Source organism: Aspergillus ambiguus, assembly GCF_047715705.1.
Source record: "Aspergillus ambiguus strain CBS 117.58 unplaced genomic scaffold BDV59scaffold_9, whole genome shotgun sequence".
In the NCBI taxonomy this organism is placed as follows: domain Eukaryota; kingdom Fungi; phylum Ascomycota; class Eurotiomycetes; order Eurotiales; family Aspergillaceae; genus Aspergillus; species Aspergillus ambiguus.
In genome coordinates this window covers 617,418-631,425 of record NW_027395522.1, presented here as the reverse complement: position 1 = coordinate 631,425, position 14,008 = coordinate 617,418, and the positions used below count along the sequence as shown (strand labels likewise).

General features: G+C 53.1%; 7 protein-coding genes across 7 annotated transcripts; 5 read left to right on the top strand and 2 right to left on the bottom strand.

The window, feature by feature from the left end:
• The first annotated feature begins 212 nt into the window (after positions 1-212).
• BDV59DRAFT_175235 (Zn(II)2Cys6 transcription factor) lies at positions 213-2,919 on the top strand. The gene is made up of 6 exons (XM_073689222.1): positions 213-550; positions 753-918; positions 1,004-1,171; positions 1,230-1,711; positions 1,772-1,906; positions 1,959-2,919. Exons 1-6 carry the CDS (start codon positions 422-424, stop codon positions 2,694-2,696), a joined length of 1,818 nt encoding a protein of 605 aa, XP_073549666.1. The 5' UTR covers positions 213-421; the 3' UTR covers positions 2,697-2,919.
• Positions 2,920-3,251: 332 nt separating this feature from the next.
• BDV59DRAFT_175230 (esterase/lipase family protein) lies at positions 3,252-4,431 on the top strand. The gene has a single exon (XM_073689221.1). It carries the CDS (start codon positions 3,537-3,539, stop codon positions 4,368-4,370), a length of 834 nt encoding a protein of 277 aa, XP_073549665.1. The 5' UTR covers positions 3,252-3,536; the 3' UTR covers positions 4,371-4,431.
• BDV59DRAFT_175227 (putative siderochrome-iron transporter) lies at positions 4,432-6,776 on the bottom strand. Its single transcript, XM_073689220.1, has 6 exons — positions 6,331-6,776; positions 6,247-6,270; positions 4,808-6,182; positions 4,735-4,751; positions 4,611-4,688; positions 4,432-4,551 (listed from the first exon to the last, which is right to left on the bottom strand). Exons 1-6 carry the CDS (start codon positions 6,540-6,542, stop codon positions 4,482-4,484), a joined length of 1,776 nt encoding a protein of 591 aa, XP_073549664.1. The 5' UTR covers positions 6,543-6,776; the 3' UTR covers positions 4,432-4,481.
• A 467-nt stretch (positions 6,777-7,243) lies between these two features.
• BDV59DRAFT_165593 (putative proteinase) lies at positions 7,244-9,861 on the top strand. The gene is made up of 5 exons (XM_073687641.1): positions 7,244-7,791; positions 7,847-8,036; positions 8,092-9,333; positions 9,388-9,581; positions 9,630-9,861. The coding sequence occupies exons 1-5, from the start codon at positions 7,579-7,581 to the stop codon at positions 9,819-9,821; spliced, it is 2,031 nt and encodes a 676-aa protein (XP_073549663.1). The 5' UTR covers positions 7,244-7,578; the 3' UTR covers positions 9,822-9,861.
• On the top strand, positions 9,834-10,805 carry BDV59DRAFT_165564 (GFA family protein). The gene is made up of 3 exons (XM_073687640.1): positions 9,834-9,962; positions 10,021-10,191; positions 10,291-10,805. The coding sequence occupies exons 2-3, from the start codon at positions 10,105-10,107 to the stop codon at positions 10,642-10,644; spliced, it is 441 nt and encodes a 146-aa protein (XP_073549662.1). The 5' UTR covers positions 9,834-9,962; positions 10,021-10,104; the 3' UTR covers positions 10,645-10,805.
• Positions 10,806-10,915: 110 nt separating this feature from the next.
• BDV59DRAFT_175221 (class II aldolase/adducin family protein) lies at positions 10,916-12,138 on the top strand (the record flags this gene model as incomplete). The annotated part of the gene is made up of 3 exons (XM_073689219.1): positions 10,916-11,234; positions 11,301-11,608; positions 11,658-12,138. Coding segments are annotated over exons 1-3 (880 nt in total), but the record flags the coding sequence as incomplete, so codon positions are not given.
• On the bottom strand, positions 12,129-12,806 carry BDV59DRAFT_200685 (Homocysteine S-methyltransferase; the record flags this gene model as incomplete). Its single annotated transcript, XM_073693638.1, has 2 exons — positions 12,129-12,542; positions 12,603-12,806. 2 exons carry the CDS (start codon positions 12,804-12,806, stop codon positions 12,129-12,131), a joined length of 618 nt encoding a protein of 205 aa, XP_073549660.1.
• Positions 12,807-14,008: the final 1,202 nt, after the last annotated feature.

The following is a 14,008-nucleotide window of genomic DNA, read 5'->3' as shown; positions in this document are numbered from 1 at the left end:
TTTTTCTGCTTCTTCTTCTTCTGTGTTCAACGTCTCCTTCACCGGAAGATCAACTGTCCACGGCTCGTTCTCGATATTTAGTCCGCATCCATGGGATATGCTTTATGTGCTGGAAGCATGCAGACACGCCTCCTGTAACCCCCTCGACCCCACAAGTTCTCACCTCCTTGGCTGGGACGCCATTTCTCCCTCGTCCCACCTAGCGTGACGCCGTCTCACCGAATTGCGCCACCATTGGATTGTTCGCATCTCAAGCGAGGACAGTGGATCCGTCTCGCAGGAAGCGAAAGGGGGGGGGGATCTCGGGCATGCTCGTCCTGATCTCGCTTGCTTTGTTCTCGTCGTGCTGTTGGCCCATCCTTTCCTGTTTCCCATTGAGACCCTTGGATGACTGCCCTTCGACTCTCCACATCCTCCTTTCATGGTTGTCACCGACTCACGCCCATCGCTTGGATCCGACAGACGCCGGGTGGATAAGACAGCTGTCAAGCCTAATCAAACCTCCCGGCAGGTCAGATCCTGCACGGTCTGTCGTCTCCGCAAAGTCAAGGTGCGTTCCGAACCGCCATGGTTTCTTCCTTGGCTAGTGAAGGGTGGTCTCCGCTGCCACTGGGGCGTCATGATCCTACGCTGGAGTATGTTTGGATCGTCGATTCAGAAATCCTCCGTTCCCAGGGGTGAGATATTGCAGCGGGAATTCCGGGCCCTGGCACAGACCCCGGAGTATCTTGAGAGTTGACGTTCGACCACAGTGTGATCGAGTAAAACCCTGTCATGCATGCTGTGCCCATGGCTACCCGTCCAGATGTGTGTACGATCTAAGCCCGGATGAGGATCTCCAGCCTGTGAGCCAGGCCGAGGAAATACGTAATTTGCGGGCGGAAATTCAGGACCTAACGGCCCGTCTAAACGATCGTGGTAAGCAGTTCCACACGTCCTGAACAATCATAATAAGAGTAAGGATTGTCCTCGGCTGATTGGACCGCTTATCCCAACTCCCCAGAATGCCGGAACCGAAACCAGTGGCGCCTAGCTAAGCTGCAGAACCTGTTCGAGTCGATCCGCTCTGCGCCGCTCGACACTGTCGATCGCATTGTCGCTGGCATCCGAGCGTCTCGTGGGGAGTTGAGCCGGGAGATCACGTCGGTGGGACCTTGGGAAGGGACAGAAGGTTCGTCTCAGTTTCTGACGCATAGAGAGGCGACGCTGCTGACAGCCTGGCCCAACAGCGTATGAGGACTATTCTGTAAGCCGGTATCCCCCGTCCGACAGTGACGACGATGGACAGGTAGCGCTGGGTTTCCCCAATCACTACCAGTCCGATCGGTACGATTTTAGCCGGAGCCCGTCGGAAGGCAGTGAGGATTCTGGTAGCTCTATACCGGGTACGGCATCGCCCAAGACAATGATCGACGTTTTCATCGAGCGCTTCGTGGATGCCTTCAGCCCAGAAGTCGATGTGAAATCGGGCCAAGCGGGGGCCCTGCGCCGTGCAGCGGAAATCCGCATGTTCTCGCCCATCCTCAAGGATGCGTTCGAAGCCGTTTCGGTGGCCTTTTTCGGTCGATCAATTCAGGACAAGCGAATCGAGATGTCCGGTCATCACCTGTACCCACGGGTCCTGCGAAAACTGCAGTTGGCGTTGCAGGATCCTGAGCGCAGCCGAGCCGAATCCACTCTGGCTACCGTTATTCTTTTGATGGCGTTTGAAGTGCGTTCTTCCAGGCCATCTCAGATCAGTCGTTGGTATGGCTAACCGTACCGAAAACAGAGCGTTGAACGTACTACACAAGCATCACTTGCAGCCCATGTGCATGGGGCCGTGCGCCTGATCGAGCATCGGGGCCCTGAGGCACACGTCTATGGCGTAGAACATTTGCTCTTCACAGAATTGCGTCCATATTGGGTATGTACTACTGCTTCCTGGTCTTCCTGTGCATTGACAAACATTGTTGTAGGTTGGGGCCGCCCTCGCAAGTCGTCAGCCCTCCTTCTTCGCTAGCGACGAATGGAAAACGGTACCTTGGTCTGCTGGTACAACACACAAAGACATTCTTCACCACCTACTAGATCTCACAGTCGAGGTTCCTGCCTTGCTGGCACGGTATGACGAGCTCCAAACGTCAGTGGAGCCGGCTGTCAGCGCCCATGAACGGACCGTCAAGCAGATGTCACTGTGGAATGGCGTTGCTGATCTGACCGCTCGTCTGGTCCAGTGGAAGAAGAAGTGGGTGGATGGCTATCCAGACGGACCCCCCACAGAAGTAGAGGCGGAAGACACTGGCAGGTTCCCCGTTTTCCGGTGTCGTGATCTCCAGACTGGAGCCGTGATTGCCCCAACTAAATTCGTCTACCCGGACCTACGTCTGGCGCAGACCATGTGTCTATACTTCACCACTCGACTCATCTTGTCATCGGTTGATACACGGCCCGAAGGTCGTGTTGGCCCTCCGGAGCAGTATGCTCTCGGCTGTGGAATTTGTCGGTCACTGGAGTGGTACATTCTCACGGCCCCGGGTAACATGATCAACCGCCTTGCCTTTCCTGTGCGTGTGGCATGGGAGGTCTTTCCGGACGGTGGGCCGGAGCGGCGGTTTCTACATGATGTATTGAAGCTAGTCGAAAAGCGACATGCATTGGGACTTTGGGGAGGAGGAATGTCAGAGCTGTCTCCTCGGGCCGGATCTCCCCCGTAGAGTTCCAGTAGGGCTGAAAAGGCGCAAACAGCATTACTTTGAAGTATAACGACGGGCTAATGATTGCGAAATCCGGTGAAAAGCTTTTTGTGTCTTATGATTTAACGAAGCCGGGATTGATAAATCGACATACGGCGTACAACCACTGGAGATATCCGTGGTCGGTCTTGTCCACATCCTTCGGCCGATGGTAATTTACTATAGGATAGGGTAAATCTCCCTGGGATATCTTTCTACATCAAAAAGGGCTAAGTACCTTACCGCACAGATGCCGCTGTGGACGTACTCCGTACGCCATACTGTGTAGGCTTCCAGCCGGAAAATGACCGTACACTCAATTCCAACTTGGAACAACAAAAGCAAATCCAGAGACCAATTACATTGAAAATCACTGCAGCTGAGGAAGATATGATTGGATTTCCATTTGCTTTTTCTAAGACATCTCCGATGGGTGACAAATTGGAAGCAATAGTGGCGTCGCTAGTGGATGCAAGGAGGATACCAGCTCCACCACCAGTATCCAAGCTACTGTGGTGCCTGCTGCGCCCCGTAACTTTATCGAGGGATTTTCGGCCATATTGCACGAAATCCTCGCAAGCAAGGAACGCTCGAGTCAGTCTCTCAGCCCCTATCCCCACAGGGGTCCGAGGGATTGGGTCTATACGGCGTGCGCCGAGGGCTTACATCGTATGGAGTACCGTCTAGATAAATTCTGGTCCATCCCTGGGCTGGCTGTCCTCGCGACATGGAAATTGTCCCAAGCTTTTTGCATTTACTGTGGTTTCAAGGGGTGTGCTCCAAGACATCTACGAAGCGGTTTCTTCTCTCACTCAAGGCCAGATGCATCCATGCACCCTCCTCACGAGCGCTGCGCTCATCTCCACCACGCTCGCCGCCGGCATCAATGACTTTTCTTGCCGTAGCGACACGCACCCAAACCCAGTCATCCTCCACCACGGCCTCGGCGCAACCTGGTACGAAGATCTGAATGTGCTCCAAGGTTGGCTACAAGGCCAAGGCTACTGCACATACGCGCGGACCTACGGCGAATACACGCTCTTCCCGCTGGTGGGCGGACTGAAGCCGATCGCCGAATCCGCGGGACAAGTCGCGGACTACATCCGCGAGGTGGTGGACAAAACAGGGGCGGACAAGGTGGATCTGGTGGGCCATTCAGAGGGGGCATTCCAGTCGCTGTACGTGCCCAAGTTTGAGGACGGCATTTCAGAGCTGGTCGATAAGATTGTGGCTGTTGCTCCGCCCACGCACGGCACGACGTTTGGCGGCCTGTATAAACTCGCGTATCTACTTGGGAATACGACGCGCGAGGTCGTCGGCGACATTCTCCAGGTCGTCGGCTGTGGAGCCTGCGATGACCTCGGTACGGACGGTGAGGCCGTCGACCGGCTTAACGACGGCGAGCCCATCGTTCAGGCAGGCAACCATGTGACTGTCATTGCGTCCCGGCATGACGAGATGGTCACCCCCGTCGAGACGGCGTTTATCCAAGAGGACGGTGTGCACAATGTCTGGGTGCAGGACGCGTGTCCGCTCGATCCGGTCGGCCACATCGGTCTGGCATATGATTTGAACCTGTGGAATCTCGTCAAGAACGCGCTGGATGACACGCCCGATCGCAATTTCAGTTGTACTCTGGGATCGCCGGGGAAGTAAGCTGCGTGGGAGGTACATATGGGGGCGTTACATTCGGTCGTATATTGTTCTATCTACAAGGCTATATCTCATAATATATAATAGCTAGTCTGCATAATCCGTTTCATCATGTCACTGCCGGCTCTGTTCGTCAACCAGCTTCCTCTCCGATACGGGTTCCTGAACGAGATTATGGCCGTCCCTATAAGGGGTCAGTAACCGGGTTGCCAGTAGTTGAGGGTGTCAGTGGCATGGGCATACCCAAGTCGCTTGTTGGGAAGGATAAGGGCGAGAAGCACGACTGGGACGGAAAACGCCAGCGCCGCTATGGTGATGTACCTACTCACAGTTAGCAGCATCCATAATACAAGGGCGACAGACAAACCCCATCACATCTGAATACTAATAAATCATCAGTCAGTTAACACTCCCAATGTCAAGAGGAGGCAGAAACTTACAGCCTGGCTGACAGCTGTCCGCTCCGGCGTTCCCCACGCCGGTAAGGTGTCCGTGATGGAATTGAACAGCGACTCGACCAAGACATTGTCCGTATGAGGACCCATATGGAATCGCAGTCGGTCCCGTAGTTCGCCCGTATAGATCCCTCCCGCGATGGCTGACCCAATGCCATTTCCCAGGAACGACCCGAGCATGATCAAGGAGGTGACCTGGGCCAGCTCGGCATGCGAGACCGAGATCTGCGCTGCGACGATGACAATCGTCTCGATAATGCCGCTGCCCATGCCCTGCACTAGCTGCACAATGAAAAGCTCGGCGACGGAACTCTCGTTCGTACGGAGTCGTACCATCACGCCGTACCCGACCAGACGGATGACGGCGCCGACGACGCCGATCCATTTGTACGATCGCGTGCGGTACATCAGGAGACCAGTGGCCATGCCGACGAGGGCCTGCATGACACCGTTGCTGTAGTTGAGGAACTGCGCGTCGCGCGCCGAGAAATTATGCGACACCATCGACCACACGTACAGGTAGGTGTGGGTAGCGCCGAAGCCGATGTTGTCGATGCAGGCGAGTGCTACCGAGGCGACCACGGAGAGCGTGCGGAAGTATCGCACTGGCACGACCGGGTGACGGGCAATATATCGCTCGTAGGGATACATGGATAGGAGAACGACGGCGCCCAGGGCAATGAGAATGTCGACCCATGCTGTGTCCCAACGACTCGGGGTGATGGCTGCCATAGTGATGGGGATGAGGAGCAAGGCGAAGCCACCGCTGAGGAGGAGGATGCCTCCAAGATCGATGCGGGAGCAGAACGTAACAAGGCTGAGGCGCTCGGTGAGGATAAGCCCAGAGCGTTTGGCCCGTTGTTGAAAGACCAGGAGAGTGATGATAATCCCACTGGCGCCGAATGGCATGACGATGGCAAACATGCCGATGCCCCAGCGCCAGCCGATGCCGTTGATCACGCTCTCGACGATGAAGGCCGAGATCCAGGGGGTGATAAGGAAGGGCACGTAGAGGATGTTGTAGACGAAGCCTCGCCAGCGCATCGACGACAGGTCCGAGATTACCGTGGAGTTGAGGATGGCGGTGCCAGCTGTGCCGACAGAGTAGAGGACATAGCCCCCGGCGTAGGTATTGAAACTCTTGGACGAGGCGCACAGCACATACGACAGGATGTAGATGACCAGGGTGATGAGGTAGGCTTCCGCTCGGCCCAGGACATCAGACACCTTTGCGATGGGCGGTTTGCACACAGCAGTAATGATACTCGCGGCCGTGTTGAGTGTGGCCAGCATGGGCAACTGGTCGAAATCGGACGTTGCAAAGTTGCGATAGGTGCCCACAGTAGAATTATCCAGTTCACTGCCGGGCTGGTGGTGAGAAATACGGGACCCCAGGAAAATCTTAAGAGAATCCATCCACTTACTAGACGATCATAATCATGGCCAATCTGTCCCAGGCATCGTTAGTAGTCAGGGTAGTATATAGTCAACAGCGGCCAGACACGCACCCCGCGTATAGAAAATATCGACCTTTACGACCTCCCACGGCCTCCACGGCCTCAATCTTGACAACACCAGCCGATTTCTCCGGAGGCAGATCCGATTCCCGAACGGTGATCTCGACATCGGGATACTTCTCGTCGTATTCGGTGGAGGGTGTTGATACATCCTCACAGCTGTCCCTCCGTCGGTGGAGAAAGTTCCTCCAGACCGCCATCATCTCGCTATGAGCAGAGTCAACCCAGACCAGGCATCTGCTTGCAGGACCTCGAAAAAAAAATAGGTATTCTTTCTATAACCACTACCAGGCCGGAAGAGGGGAATAGCCTAAGACACGGAACTGTCAGCCGATAGCACTGACAACTGGCTGGGGGTTGAATGGATGGATGATTAAAGGACGAGTGAAGAGTCAGTACGGGGATCGACGTGACCCCACGAACTAGCTGCTTTTCTCTCGCTACGGGAAGACACTAAACAGGAGGACTTGACTAAACTAGGTCTGTCCTGGGAGTTGATTATGGGCCTGGAGTTCGGTTGGACCCAGTGAGGGGCTGGGTTAACAGGGATCGACGGCCCATGGATCATGCGATTGACGGACTTGCATGAGGATTCTGGTCCCCGTGATAGAAGATGCTGGGGTTTCCGTTAGATTAAAGAGAATAGATTGCTTGGTAAGTGACGTGGTTGATGCATTCCAGTCGCTATCGTCTTGTCAGGTCGTCATTGCAGAAATGTCTCCACTGCGCTCGGATTAGAGGCTGGTCCAAAGTTCGATCACTGTTTCAATCCAGCGAGGTTGTTCCCATTAACCAAGCGAATGTAACTCACTCGGGTATTCCGGGAATGGCAGGAAAATTTTCATTTCGCAGATCGGCGGATGCAGCAATCTCGCGGGGCTGCAGAGGTTCATATGTTCCAAAAAGAAGAAATTCTATTTCTGCAATGCATCGTCTTGGCGGCAAAACCCATAGGGGCATTCCCAGCCCTGAACTAAGGAATCATCGATGATGCGGTGATGCACTCCCATCAGACGCATGTCCACTGCTGATCCATTCTCGGGCTCCAATGTGGCTGGCGGATCCCAATCCTATCATGGCGGGCGCCCCCCTCTCTGCTCATTCTGTTTTGCAATCCCTTGGACGCCATTCGTGCTGCCCGTCTTCTTGAATAGCATGGGATGCGTTTAATTCCAAGTTTCTCCTAGATCCTGTGGACCAAGCGACCGAGAGGTGTTCAGAACCATCATCCAGGGTCTGATGGATAGACTCAAGCCGCCTAGTAGCGCCCATACTGACCAACTCCTTTCTACACAGACATCAACCTCTTCTGTGCTGGGGAGACTAGTTGGGCAACCCGTGGTAAAGGCGCTGCTCTTGCTGGTAGGGCCGATATGGTGGATCGTGGGCCATCCCGCTCGGTGGACCGGGGTTCATCAGAACGTGGTGGACACTGACTTCAGATGGAGTCAGGTAGAATGGCCTTTCAAGAGATCGACAGAATATTGTGAGACTGATTTGATCGCAGATTACGCCTTCGCCCTCCCTGGAATACCGAAATTGCTTCGGCGGCTTCCAATGCGCTCGTCTGGAAGTCCCTATGGACTACCATCGCACAGATGGCAAAGGCAGTCAAATAGCAATAGCGATCACGCGTCTTCCAGCGAAAGTGCCCATCGCTGACCCTCGGTATGGAGGCGCGATCTTGATTAATCCTGGTGCGTCGTCTTGCGTCTATCAACTACAGGCTGTTCCATCTTAACCGCGTCGCAGGTGGCCCTGGTGGCTCAGGCGTCGCACAAGTCCTTCGCTACGGCCAAGATTTGCAAAACGTCGCCGATGCCGAAGCGGACCCGGCCAAGACACATGATCCTTCTAGTCGATATTTTGATATTATCGGGTTCGACCCGCGCGGAGTAAACAACACCACCCCCGGCTTCAGTTGCTTCCCCGACCTGTTCTCGCAAAAGGCCTGGGATCTACAGCGAGAGGCAGATGGCATGCTCGGGAGTTCCGATCACTCATTCATGCGAAATTGGCAACGCACGGTCGCTCGCAATATCGGATGCTCCAAGACTTTGTCTTCCCCGGCGAACGAAACCGAAGACGCCCTCGGCGAGCACGTAAATACTCCCCCAGTCGCACGAGACATGCTGGAAATCGTGGAGCGACATGGGGAGTGGCGCGCAAAACTTGGCCAGCAAGAGCAGATAAGACACAGCCAGCTCTATGGAGACGACCCAGAACAGTCGATCCTCAAGCGCACAAGATGGAATCGAGGGAAGGAAAATTTGCTTTACTGGGGGCGGTCTTACGGTACCGTTTTGGGATCTACATTCGCAACTATGTACCCCGACCGGATCGGACGTGCAGTGTTAGACGCTGTCGTCGACGCCCAGAGGTACTACGTCGGGGAGGGAGTCATTCCGATTATCGATGCGGATGCCATCTTTGATCGGTTTGCCGCGTACTGCCACACGGTCGGCTCCCGTGGCTGTCCCTTTCACGCTGAGGGAGGATCAGATGCCATTAAGACCGCCTACTATGCCCTCGAAGGCCGTCTTCGCAATGTCTCGATCCCAGTCCCTGCGACAGATTTCCGGGGCCCGGAGGTAATCACTTGGACGGATTTGAAGACTGTCCTGCGGGTGGCGATGTACCAGCCCTTGGCTGCTTTTCCGATGCTGGCAAAGTACGCAAGCGAGATGGCTCGTGGAGACGGCACTGCTTTCGCAGATTTCAAGAACGGTCTGCGATCTCCATCCTGTCCGTCGCCGGAGTGTCTTCGGGCGGGGCCATGGTCCGCAGAGTGTCAGATGCAGGGTGAGAACGAGGCATCCGCGGGGCTAGCGGTTCTCTGTAGCGATGCATCTTACTTGCAGGGCTTGGGCGAGACAGCTTTCATCAAAAGGTGGCAGTCCCTGAAAGACGCCAGCTCCGCCATCGGGGACTATTGGGCGCAGATGGAGATGGACTGCGTGAAGTGGAATGTGACCCCAAAATGGACATTGAAAGGTATGTATACTCTATTAATGAGGTAAGTGTTCTGGTGTTCTGACTTGTACGTAGGTCCTTTCTCGGGGAATACGTCGTATCCTCTACTGTTTGTGAACAATATTCTCGACCCAGTAACGCCTCTGCGCAGGTATTCCGTCCCTTGCCAGGTTACAGTCCCCGGAAGTTGCCCTAACCAGTCAGCTAGTGCAGAGGCGATGTCCGAAAGATTTCCCGGCTCTACTGTGCTTCGACAGGACTCTGAGGGGGTATGTAATGCCGCTGTCTCGTCAAGTCTCGGTCATTAACAATGATAGCATTCAACCCTGGCCGCTCCCTCATCCTGCACGGCTGCTGCAATCCGCAAATACTTCCAGACTGGCGAATTGCCTTTGCCTGGGACGGTGTGTAAAGGAGATCTCAAACCGTTCATAGGAACACCTGATGTAATAGAGAAAGCAATGGTGGATGACGTACGTCAAGCAGTACTGCAACCTTTCGCGTTATAGGAAGGGTGCCGGACTGATATGACCACGATTTATGAACGATTGCAATTATATATTTCGGTCTCTAGCTCTTATATTTGGTTTACCTGTGCCCACTTTTCTGCCTGCCCACTTCTGCCTTGAGGACTAGGTGCTGGTATAAATGTATTAAATCCACCCGAGATAGGTACCATGCGGGGCAATCATTACTAATCGCCTAGAGGTTTTGCGCACCGATAAAAAGATGTAGCATACTCCTTTCCTATCACCCTGGAATTATTTACAAACAAAGATCAAATCCGAAACCATGGGAGATCAAACCCTAAGTGGCGCGTGCTTGTGCCGGAACATCGCCTACTCCATCGATCTGCCTGCATCGGAACCAACTCCCAAGGTACTTGAGCTTATCTATCCAAGGCCAGGACGGCTCTTCCCCGAGCAGACATATATACTCCATCACAAGCCCACCAACTAACCAGACACAAAATACTAGGTTGTCCTTTGCCACTGCACCAGCTGCAAACGCTACACCGGCTCGGGGTTCTCCTCGAACATTATCGTGCCCTTTTCCGCCCTGAAGTACACAGCCGGCACGCCGAAATTGTACTTTGACCCGAGCGATAGAGGGCCGAAGGTTCGCCGCGAATTCTGTGGCGACTGTGGAACGCCGTTATCCTCGCAGCCTGCGGATACCCCTCATATCATCATCATGAAATCCGGAACGTTGGATGATGAGCACCGGGAGAAGTGTGGCAAGTTAGGCATGGAGATCTTCTGCGGTCGCAAGGACCGATGGGTAGATGAGATACAGGAGGAGTCTGTGCAGCGACTGGAGCGGGGAATGTGAACCTGGGATTCCTTCGCTGGCAGGTGATAGGCGTCTATAGATGGTGGGAGGGAGGAATTGAAAATCCCCAGTATGCGTCACCCACAGGGCGTGAATTGTACCAGAATGGGCCTATTATGTGCTACCAAATCATATTAGAAATCCACCGTAGTCAAACATCCAACCAAGGAGAAACTGTTAACAGGCAGCCTCGGTGTCTCCAACGTTATCGGCAAACCCCAATTTACCCCGCGCGGATAAACCTGGATTACATTATAGATTACATACGAACCATTCCTACACCCTTAAAGCGGTCACTCGGGAGCTTTTCTTTGCGATTTCAGCCCATCCAGTTTTTGTTTTTGACGCAGATACCAGGAACACTATCAACATGTCCCCTCCCACGGCAACAGAGACCACACAGGGTGCTGCGTCCGTCACTCTGCAGAGTCGTCAATCCACCCAGGAAGCCAGCTCCCAAAAGGCCAAGGTGAAGATGACAGGTTTCCCCAAGCCCCCGGTCTTCGAGGACAAATACAAGGAGAGAGAGTACCTCAAGGGCCGGCTTGCAGCAGCGTTCCGTATCTTCGGAAAGAACGGATACGATGAGGGTATAGTAATCCTTATCGACATATCTGAAACTGTCCACAGAACCGTAGACTGATTCTGTAAAACAGGTGTTGCCGGTCACATCACCCTGCGGGATCCGGTGGACCCAACCACCTTCTGGGTCAATCCCTTCGGTGTGGCTTTCTCCCAGATCAAATCCTCTGATCTGATCCAGGTCAGTCACTCGGGCGAGGTGATCGATGGCGGCCCATGCCGTCTGTTGAACGCTGCTGCATTCATGATCCATTCCGCAATCCATGCTGCTCGTCCAGACGTCCTGTGTGCTGCCCACAGCCACAGTATCCACGGCCGGGCGTTTTGCACATTGGGGCGTCCTTTGGATATCATCACACAGGACTCCTGTGCATTCTACAATGTGAGCGGATGTAAGTCCTAGTACTGGGTCGGAGGTTAATCATTGATAGGATCATGTCGTCTACAAGCAGTTCAATGGAATTGTCCTTGCCGAAGAAGAAGGCAAGAATATCGCACAAGCCTTGGGCGAAAAGAAAGCCGCGTTACTGCAGAACCATGGACTCCTCACGGTTGGGAAAACTATCGAAGAGTGCGTCTTCTGGTTTGTCAGCCTAGAAAAATGCTGCTATGCGCAGATGATGGCCGACGCAGCCGCAGCTGGACGGGGAGGTCAGACCGTCAAGATCGATGAAGCTGATGCCGCCTTCACCTACAAATCAGTGGGAACGCCCATGGCAGGATACTTCAGCGCGAAGCCATTGTTCGACGTCATCCACGCCGAAACAAAGGGCGAATATTTGAACTAGGCAAACTACTTTATTTAACACTCTCTTGCCAAATTGTCATCTTCGCCGGGGTATATATAGTTGTGAAAATGTGCCGGTCTATGAATTCGGTAATGATTCGATAATCCGCGTAATTCAAGAATGCATAAATTTGTTTGCAATAGCCTGCAGATGCTCTTCGTCCGTTCCACAGCAGCCTCCAATAGCACGGATCCTGGGCAGATACTCTAACGCCTTCTCCAATCCATCAATATAGACGGAGATATCGCCGCGGTCTAAAGTCTGGCTGTTATCCAGCTCCTCGTGCGCTCTGAGACTGGCATTTCCTCTGACCATACCGATGCGCTCGCGCACTTCAATCGACATATTCTGCAGTGCCGAAACAATCCGCAGTGGATGCGCACAATTTACCCCGAAATACGTCGCATACCTATCGGTAGCTTCGTCGACGCGACGAATTGCACTCTCCAACGTACATCCTCCCAAGATGTTCCCATCAGACTCGATGCTGAACGAGACAATAGCAGGCAAGCCGGTCTCTTTTGTCAACTAAATGAATGCGATTGCCTCATTCAGATTGGTTATTGTCGCCAGGGTCAACATGTCGACTCCCTCGGCCGCCAGACTGCGAATCTGTTCACGATAGCCGTCGTGGGCCGCATCCAGCGAGATCGCATCTGTGGAATCTTCGTAGGCATCTTGCAGCGGCCCCATTGTCCCACTGACAACGATTGGAACAGTCAAATTTGTGCGGATGTCCTTCAAAAGCTGCACTGCTGCGCGATTCAGGGCAAGCAGCTTCTCCTCGGGCATGCCGAGCGGTTTCGCCCAGGGTGTCGAAGCACGCCAGGTTCGGGTATCAAGATTTGACCAGTAACAGATGTCGTCATTGATCCTGCGTGGTTAAGCCTTCATGGTGCCCAGGCGTAAAACGTGTATCAGGAGCAGTGCTCCATTTTGCTGGTATACCATATCATCAGTACTATTGACGGTTAAACGACGAGCTTTCCTGCAGAAGATCCTGAAGAAGCGCCTGTCGCAGTGAGCCAAGGCTAGGCAGTAAAGATCCGCAAATGCCAATTATTGGATGAGTCGAAAGAGTAGCATCTCTGTAATTGAAGGTAGTATTTTCTCCCCGGAGATCCAGCATCTAGGCTAGTTATGCTGGTGGTTTCAAGGGCTTTACATTACTCTCCATGGTTGGGCGATGGCGTGTTCGAACCTACAAAGCCTATTTCCTACTGACCCTCTCACCAAAGCTGAGTGCGTATGTGTTCACTAAAGGTGATTGCACACATTGATCGTTAAGGACTGAATGGCTTACTTATATAAAGCTCGATTTCGGTACAACACGGTTGTTTGTATTACATACAAGAAGTAGTATCGGGGACACTGAGCAGTTGATACCGTGATATTGAGCAGGCTCCCGCAAATGCAACCATTGTTACTCCAGCTCCCCGTAAGTGCCCCATGTACAAATGTGCTTTGCAATTCCAACGGTGCACCGACTCAGAAAGAGCCAACATTGACAGGATACGAACCATAAGAGAAGGGAACTATCTACCTAAGGTAAAATTTTAGACATGTTGCTTTCGTACCCGTCTTAAGTTTCCATTCTAAGAAGGATTGCTTTACGAGCGATACATCATCTCGCCACCCCTACCTATTAGGTATGTCACAGAAAAGTCCATTTGGTACGTCAGATTTCTCGTATTTGTGGATGATCTAAGAGAGTATCCTTTTCTCTTTTATACCAAGAACCACTATCGGACATCCATAAGGTCAGTTGCAATAAATGAGCTGTAGTTCATGCCCTAAAATATCCACTAATCCGTTATCAATGCACAAGTTACATGTTGTGCGAGGTCAGTTTGTATTCTTGCCGCTATCTCCTACCCGCTGTCTACCAAACTGCTTCGTTGGTTGGGGGGGGGGGAAGAAAGTCATGGTGTGCAAATTATCGGAATTGTAAAGACAAACAGATTGAATTCCTCTACCGAGAAGGGATCAAAGCT

Coding starts and splice junctions, on each gene's coding strand:
- BDV59DRAFT_165593 (XM_073687641.1), top strand. CDS start 7,579: ATGGATAGACTCAAGCCGCCTAGTAGCGCCCATACTGACCAACTCCTT. Junction 7,792..7,846: donor CTGACTTCAGATGGAGTCAG/GTAGAATGGCCT, acceptor ATTTGATCGCAG/ATTACGCCTTCGCCCTCCCT. Junction 9,334..9,387: donor CCCAAAATGGACATTGAAAG/GTATGTATACTC, acceptor ACTTGTACGTAG/GTCCTTTCTCGGGGAATACG.
- BDV59DRAFT_175235 (XM_073689222.1), top strand. CDS start 422: ATGGTTGTCACCGACTCACGCCCATCGCTTGGATCCGACAGACGCCGG. Junction 551..752: donor GTCGTCTCCGCAAAGTCAAG/GTGCGTTCCGAA, acceptor GTTCGACCACAG/TGTGATCGAGTAAAACCCTG. Junction 1,712..1,771: donor TTCTTTTGATGGCGTTTGAA/GTGCGTTCTTCC, acceptor TACCGAAAACAG/AGCGTTGAACGTACTACACA.
- BDV59DRAFT_175227 (XM_073689220.1), bottom strand. CDS start 6,542: ATGATGGCGGTCTGGAGGAACTTTCTCCACCGACGGAGGGACAGCTGT. Junction 6,271..6,330: donor CGATATTTTCTATACGCGGG/GTGCGTGTCTGG, acceptor TGCCTGGGACAG/ATTGGCCATGATTATGATCG. Junction 6,183..6,246: donor GCCATGATTATGATCGTCTA/GTAAGTGGATGG, acceptor CCAGCCCGGCAG/TGAACTGGATAATTCTACTG.
- BDV59DRAFT_165564 (XM_073687640.1), top strand. CDS start 10,105: ATGGGAGATCAAACCCTAAGTGGCGCGTGCTTGTGCCGGAACATCGCC. Junction 10,192..10,290: donor CATCGGAACCAACTCCCAAG/GTACTTGAGCTT, acceptor ACAAAATACTAG/GTTGTCCTTTGCCACTGCAC.
- BDV59DRAFT_175230 (XM_073689221.1), top strand. CDS start 3,537: ATGCATCCATGCACCCTCCTCACGAGCGCTGCGCTCATCTCCACCACG.